This window comes from Harmonia axyridis, chromosome 3, assembly GCF_914767665.1.
Source record: "Harmonia axyridis chromosome 3, icHarAxyr1.1, whole genome shotgun sequence".
Lineage (NCBI taxonomy): Eukaryota > Metazoa > Arthropoda > Insecta > Coleoptera > Coccinellidae > Harmonia > Harmonia axyridis.
This window is the reverse complement of record NC_059503.1, coordinates 32,152,618-32,160,730: the sequence shown is the minus strand read 5'-3', so window position 1 is coordinate 32,160,730 and position 8,113 is coordinate 32,152,618. Positions and strand designations below refer to the sequence as shown.

General features: G+C 32.7%; 1 protein-coding gene across 1 annotated transcript; it reads left to right on the top strand.

Moving 5' to 3' along the window:
• The first annotated feature begins 2,542 nt into the window (after window positions 1-2,542).
• On the top strand, window positions 2,543-7,396 carry LOC123675261 (insulin-like growth factor-binding protein complex acid labile subunit). Its single transcript, XM_045610608.1, has 2 exons — window positions 2,543-4,649; window positions 6,441-7,396. The coding sequence occupies exons 1-2, from the start codon at window positions 4,486-4,488 to the stop codon at window positions 7,300-7,302; spliced, it is 1,026 nt and encodes a 341-aa protein (XP_045466564.1). The 5' UTR covers window positions 2,543-4,485; the 3' UTR covers window positions 7,303-7,396.
• The last annotated feature ends 717 nt before the right edge of the window (window positions 7,397-8,113 follow it).

Genomic DNA, 8,113 nt, shown 5'->3' with positions numbered 1-8,113 from the left:
AGGTGAACCTAAGTATTGATGTTTCAATATAATTTATATCGATTTGATACTTTATGCATAGTTTTACGCTTAGTAATTCTTTATGGGTATTTTATTCCAAATGTAATTTGTAAATATATAAGGGAAGAATAAAGAAGAAGTGCAGTGGCGACGCCAGCTTTCAAAAAGAGGGGTGTCCAAGAGGGGGCCGGCTTTTTTTTGGGGGGGCCAAAGTTAAGAGAAACTATAGTTCTGCTAGTCTTTAAAGCCTCAGTATGTCAAATTTTAGGGGGGGGGGGCAGCAGAATTTTAGGGGCGGCCCAGGCCCCCATGTTCCCCTTCTAGCGTCGTCACTGAAGAAGTAGTCAGTTCATCCCACTCAAGAAAAAAAAAGGCAACATAGATCAACAAGTAAGTTTTTGACTTTTAATACGATAACGATATAATGCTTGGAAAGAGATAAATTCTTATAAATAATCAATAACAATTTCTAACATTTTTCATTCATTTGTAGCAAGAATTTCCGGTACTATTCATTGAATGCAAAAAGTTGAGTTAGAGCAAGTTTCTGAGGATGAAATTGTTACTTCGAAAGTTAGCCTTTAGATCCAAGAGCTGGTAGGGTTAACGTAGATCTTCCTCAAATGAAATTCAGCCTTAAAATGATTGCTGACTTGCTCATTAAATATAAATATTTTGAAAATAGCAAAGTACCTGCTAGAGAAGCAATGAATTTACTTTCAAAACAGTAAGTTAAGAGATCCTTCAATTTATTGATAAGTGACAGATTAATATCTTTTTTCACTAATCTCTCCATACTTTTCAGATTCAGAAAATTAAGTAAGGGTATATACAGGTTGGCCACTTTTTCAATGGGATTGTATTGGTAACTTTTAAACCATAAGAGTTAGAAGGTCGGTCAAATTGGAAAAAAAGTTGCATTCATAGGAGCATTGTCAAGCAGTTCAAACAAATCGAGATTATCAGGGCCGGTTATTGAGATATAGGAAAAGTAAATTCTGTCATTTTGATTTTTCTTTTTTTCCCACTTTATTTCAAATATTATCAAAAAATGTTTCAGGAAATTTTTATTCGACAGTAAATTATCTCCAATTTGACGTGAACAGATTTCGTATACAACGTTTCGTACTCCCTGGGCCACCCTCAACCTCATTATTTTCAATACGGACCTGCATATTTTATGACACTTTTCGAAATAACTTTTAACGCTGAATTTACCGATATATTATACGATGTCATTCAAAGTTGATTTTCAGGTGATTTTGACCCTTATCCAAATTTCTTTGGGTCGGATCTGTATTACATTCAGGTACTTTTAGTTTAATTAACAACATGCAATACATTTCGATAAGAAAATCAACTAACTCATCTTGAATTGAATGAAACATATTAGAATCAAAGCAAGAAACAAGTAAAAATTATTTACATATTTCAGTTCATACTAATTAAACGGAACTATATCATTTAATCAAAGAAAAATCAAATGATTAATGAAAAGCATCTAAAATTTTTGCTGTGTTGAAGTAAACTTACACACAGTACATTGACAGAACACCTTGCATTGGGGGAGCTCAAAAATAAAACTGATTTTCTAAATAATTTTATGAACTTTATTCTTGCAGGAATGGAATTCATATCATTTTGGTCCTCCACATGGTGATCCAAAGCTTGAGTGGAAAATGTTCGTTTTCAAATATAAGCAGAATATATCAGTAGAAGAAGAACAATGATTTGCATTCATGAGAAATATTGAACACTGCAGCTTAGATTCACGCAAAATTGGGAATTCTTTCATTCCTCTCATAGAAATTTTTCCAGTTGAGTGCATAAGGTTGTACCTATTCACTGACTAGAAGAAATTCAAGGATACGGTCTTTTCTCAATGTGGATGAAGGATTAGGAGGATATAATCGTTTAAATGAGTTGGACTTGAGTTTTAATGATATTAGAGATATGAATTTCTTGAGAAACATAATTGATTTGAGTTGTCATGCATCACAATCAGATAGAATGGAATGGGGAATTATTGAAGATAGTGCCTTCATTGGACTCGACAGTCTCCTTAATTTGAACCTCAGTTATAATAAAATCGAAAAATTGTCGAAGAATGGTTTTCAATAGAAAAAACTGAAAATATCAGATCTCTCCAACAATAATTTAACTAGAAAAGAATCCACGTTCTCCATTGGAACTTTCAGGGATCTAGTAGAGCTGACTGACTTACATCTTCAACATAACAGAATCATCAAATTTCACATTGGGGAGTGTTCCAATCTGGGAAACCCGAGATTTCTAAATTTATCTCATAATCAACTCAGCTATCTGGACCGGCATCTTCTCTTCCCGCTAAAAAATCTTGAAGTTCTCGGTATAAATTCAAATCACGTGATAAAATTCGACAATCATTTCACATTCAAACACCTACCGATGTTGAAGACGATTGGTATAGGCGAGAACAAGTGGCCATGTGAGAATATGACCATTGAGCACAATGAATATGAATATGACAATGCTGAGCACTTTTGAAGAACATGAAGTCGATTACCGTCGAATAAGTGAGCTGAATTCGAGGTTGGAAATATTGGTGGAATTTATTGTGTACTTGTTTGTAACTACTTGTATTGTTCAACTGAAGAAGATTTGATACTGACTATTTAACGTTATTAATAAATATGTTATGAACACCTATTTTTATTTTATCGAGTACCTATCCTAACAAAGTAAGCCAGTTACAAAATAAATTTTTCATATATTCAGTACCTAGGACAGCTCTCGATAATAGCAGAATATATTTCAGTAGAAGAAGAATAATGATTTGCATTCATGAGAAATATTGAACACTGCAGCTTAGATTCACGAAAAATTAGGAATTCTTTCATTCCAGTTGAGTGCATAAGGTTGTATTCACTGACCATAAGAAATTCAAGGATACGGTCTTTTCTCAATGTGGATGAAGGATTAGGAGGATATAATCGTTTAAATGAGTTGGACTTGAGTTTTAATGATATTAGAGATATGAATTTCTTGAGAAACATAATTGATTTGAGTTGTCATGCATCATAATCAGAAAGAAATTTTTTTTAAATAAATTTACAAGAAATTTTATATTTAGATTTGAGTTACAACAATATCAAGTATTTTGATCGATTTGAAATGCCAAATTTTCACTTGGTTTACCCTAAATCTTTGTCATGACGCGTTAGAAAACACAGGAGGTTTACTGATCGATTTGGCTAATGTTGGAATAGTGGATTTTAGTTAAAATAAATTAAATACTCTGATCGCAAAAGATTTAGAGAATTCGAGGAACATAAAGATCTTGAATCTCTAGCACAACAATATTGTCTCATTTCAATCTGAAATGCCCAATAACGGCAATAACTATTTGTATCAATTAGATTAGATTCTATCAGATAGATTGTGTACTTTGAGCATTACTTACTCTTCTTTGTTTGAAACAAAATGGTTTGCAAGACATGAATGTCGAACGAGAGTAGAAATATTTTCGGTGATTCTTTAATATTCCATAATGACAAAATAAAAATGATGCATTCCCTCAACTTCAAAGGTATCAGATTGAAAAAACTCGACTTATCTTCTAAAAAAATCGAACACATTCTTCCATTCACTTTTGAAGGTTCAATTTTGAACGAGTTGTGTCTCGATCGAAACAAAATAATGACTCTGCACTCTTTGAGTTTTTTCGGTTTGTCTGGTTTAAACCGATTGAATTTATCATTTAATCCTCTGACAACTATAGATGGTTCAGTTTTCAGTAGGGCACTAGATCTTTCTCACTGCCTTCTGAAAAATTTGCCTTATGGTCTTTTCGGCGACAAATATGTCAGTTAATGAAATATACTTAAATCATAATGATATCGAATCGCTAGAACTTAAAACTTTTCCAATATTCGAAATTCTAGATCTACAGCCGAACATTTTCTCTGGTATAAAAATTACCACTTATTTGAATTTATCTGACAATCCGATAAGAAGAACGTTTTCGATAATACAGATATTTATAATGTAACTCTTACTGGAATATCATTATCTACGTTGTCAGAAAAAGACTTAAATGGCTTGGATAAACTGAATTATTCAGATCTGAGCGGAACTGGAATCGAAGATCTAGATAATTCCACTAGATTCTTTTAATCATAAAATGAAATTAACGTATCTGTACTTAACAATACACGGTAAAATTTGGAAGAAACGTTTTTTCAATCTGATATTTTTGAAAGGATTGCACATAGTCCATTCTCAAATAACGGAGCTACATAAGTATAGTTTCAAGGGTTTAGTAAACCCGAAGAAGCTCAACTTCAAGAATTCAACGATATTGGAAATCGAACCTGGTGCTTTTGTAGGATTGAGAAATGTTGTGGAATCTGACACGGAAAACTTATTAGCTAATGTTAGCTCTTTGAAATCGAAAACGTTCATCGGTTTAGACAGTTTAGAATCTTTTACTTCTCCAAGGTCGGAATGGGGATTATTGAAGATGGTGCCTTCATTGGACTCGACAGTTTTCTTAATTTGAACCTCAGTTATAATAAAATCGGAAAATTGTCGAAGAATGCTTTCATGGTATTGAAAAAACTGAAAATATCAGATCTCTCCAACAATAATTTAACTAAAAAAGAATCCACGTTCCCCATTGGAACTTAGGGATCTAGTAGAGTTGACCGACTTACATCTTCAACATAACAGAATCATCAAACTTCACATTTCGACAATTCGACACATTCAAACACCAACCGATGTTAAAGACGATTGGTATAGGCGAGAACAAGTGGCCATGTGAGAATATGACCACTGAGCACAATGAATATGAATATGACAATACTCAGCACATTTGAAGAAAATGAAGTCGATTACCGTCGAATAAGTAAGCTGAATTCGAGGTTGAAAATATTGGTGGCATTTATTGTGTACTTGTTTGTAACTACTTGTATTGTTCAACTGAAGAAGATCTGATACTGACTATTTAAAGTTATTAATAAATATGTTATGAACACCTATTTCTATTTTATCGAGTACCTATCCTAACAAAGTAAGCCAGTTACAAAATAAATTTTTCATATATTCAGTACCTAGGACAGCTCTCGATAATAGCAGAATGTATTTCAGTAGAAGAAAAACAATGATTTGCATTCATGAGAAATATTGAACACTGCAGCTTAGATTCACGAAAAATTAGGAATTCTTTCATTCCTCTCATAGAAATTTTTCCAGTTGAGTGCATAAGGTTGTATTCACTGACTAGAAGAAATTCAAGGATACGGTCTTTTCTCAATGTGGATGAAGGATTAGGAAGATATAATCGTTTAAATGAGTTGGACTTGAGTTTTAATGATATTAGAGATATGAATTTCTTGAGAAACATAATTGATTTGAGTTGTCATGCATCATAATCAGAAAGAAATTTTTTTTAAATAAATTTACAAGAAATTTTATATTTAGATTTGAGTTACAACAATATCAAGTATTTTGATCGATTTGAAATGCCAAATTTTCACTTGGTTTACCCTAAATCTTTGTCATGACGCGTTAGAAAACACAGGAGGTTTACTGATCGATTTGGCTAATGTTGGAATAGTGGATTTTAGTTAAAATAAATTAAATACTCTGATCGCTAAAGATTTAGAGAATTCGAGGAACATAAAGATCTTGAATCTCTAGCACAACAATATTGTCTCATTTCAATCTGAAATGCCCAATAGGAACGGCAATAACTATTTCTATCAATTAGATTAGATTCTATCAGATAGATTGTGTAATTTGAGCATTACTTACTCTTCTTTGTTGGAAACAAAATGGTTTGCAAGACATGAATTTTTTTTGTCGAACGAGAGTAGAAATATTTTCGGTGATTCTTCAATATTCCATAATGACAAAATAAAAATGATGCATTCCCTCAACTTCAAAGGTATCAGATTGAAAAAACTCGACTTATCTTCTAAAAAAATCGAACACATTCTTCCATTCACTTTTGAAGGTTCAATTTTGAACGAGTTGTGTCTCGATCGAAACAAAAAAATGACTCTGCACTCTTTGAGTTTTTTCGGTTTGTCTGGTTTAAACCGATTGAATTTATCATTTAATCCTCTGACAACTATAGATGGTTCAGTTTTCAGTAGGGCACTAGATCTTTCTCACTGCCTTCTGAAAAATTTGCCTTATGGTCTTTTCGGCGACAAATATGTCAGTTAATGAAATATACTTAAATCATAATGATATCGAATCACTAGAACTTAAAACTTTTTCAATATTCAAAATTCTAGATCTACAGCCGAACATTTTCTCTGGTATAAAAATTACCACTTATTTGAATTTATCTGACAATCCTATAAGAAGAACGTTTTCGATAATACAGATATTTATAATGTAACTCTTACTGGAATATCATTATCTACGTTGTCAGAAAAAGACTGAAATGGCTTGGATAAACTGAATTATTTAGATCTGAGCGGAACTGGAATCGAAGATCTAGGCACTAACACTTTCGATCAATTATCTTTGAAAACCCTTCGTTTGGATGATAACTCAATTCGGATAATACCCAGTAACTTCTTCAATTTTAATGATAAGTTAGTCTCCTTAAGCATGATACGAAATCCTATTTCGATAATTCCACAAGATTCTTCTAATCATAAAATGAAATTAACGTATCTGTACTTAACAATACACGGTAAAATTTTGGAAAAACGTTTTTTCAATGTGATATTTTTGAAAGGATTGCACATAGTACATTCTCAAATAACGGAGCTACATAAGTATAGTTTCAAGGGTTTAGTAAACCTGAAGAAGCTCAACTTCAAGAATTCAACGATATTGGAAATCGAACCTGGTGCTTTTGTAGGATTGAGAAATGTTATGGAATCTGACAGGGAAAACTTATTCGCCAATGTTAGCTCTTTGAAATCGAAAACGTTCATCGGTTTAGACAGTTTAGAATCTTTCAACTTCTCCAAGGTCGGAATGGGGATTATTGAAGATGGTGCCTTCATTGAACTCGACAGTCTTCTTAATTTGAACCTCAGTTATAATCAAATCGAAAAATTGTCGAAGAATGCTTTCATGGTATTGAAAAAACTGAAAATATCAGATCTCTCCAACAATAATTTAACTAAAAAAGAATCCACGTTCCCCATTGGAACTTTTAGGGATCTAGTAGAGTTGACCGACTTACATCTTCAACATAACAGAATCATCAAACTTCACATTTCGACAATTCGACACATTCAAACACCAACCGATGTTAAAGACGATTGGTATAGGCGAGAACAAGTGGCCATGTGAGAATATGACCACTGAGCACAATGAATATGAATATGACAATACTCAGCACATTTGAAGAAAATGAAGTCGATTACCGTCGAATAAGTAAGCTGAATTCGAGGTTGAAAATATTGGTGGCATTTATTGTGTACTTGTTTGTAACTACTTGTATTGTTCAACTAAAGAAGAACTGATTCTGACTATTCAACGTTATTAATAAATATGTTATGAACACCTATTTCTATTTTATCGAGTACCTATCCTAACCCCCGCTTACTGTGATAGAGGGAATCTTGATTCATTTTTAGTATCAGCTACAAAGCTTTTATGACCTGTCTTTACTTTCTACTCTTTACTAACAAAGTAAGCCAGTTAGAAAATAAATCTTCAGTACCTAGGACAGCTATCGATAATAGGGAAACAGTTAAATTTTTTTCAGAAAATTTCGAAGGGTCGTCCATAAGTACTGAATTTTAGATCAGTTTCAGAATTATATCAAATATATAGATAGAATAGAAATCAAAATGGTATGGGCCCGACGATGTTTATATATTAATGATAATATTAAACAGTAACGAACTTGCAAGCCCTACGCCAATGCGTCTTTCTAGAAGGCCAGGGAGTAGATCTCTTTTTCTCTTGGGGGAGGTTCTCGAAAAAAAAAATTTTTGACGACGTTTAATCAAATCTGTAATGTGAGAAACAGAAGTTGGGTAACGGAGTTTGAACCAAATTACTGAAAATATTTTTTTTTATTACCAATTCGGTTATACTGGGTGTTACTAAATTGGAGTTACGAAGGAAAATGAGATATTCCTTGGATAATATTAAG

Bases quoted from the DNA above. Each gene is read 5' to 3' on its own strand.
- LOC123675261 (XM_045610608.1), top strand. From the start codon at position 4,486: ATGGGGATTATTGAAGATGGTGCCTTCATTGGACTCGACAGTTTTCTT. The intron at 4,650-6,440 runs GTTCCCCATTGG...AGACTGAAATGG, and splicing joins TTAACTAAAAAAGAATCCAC to CTTGGATAAACTGAATTATT.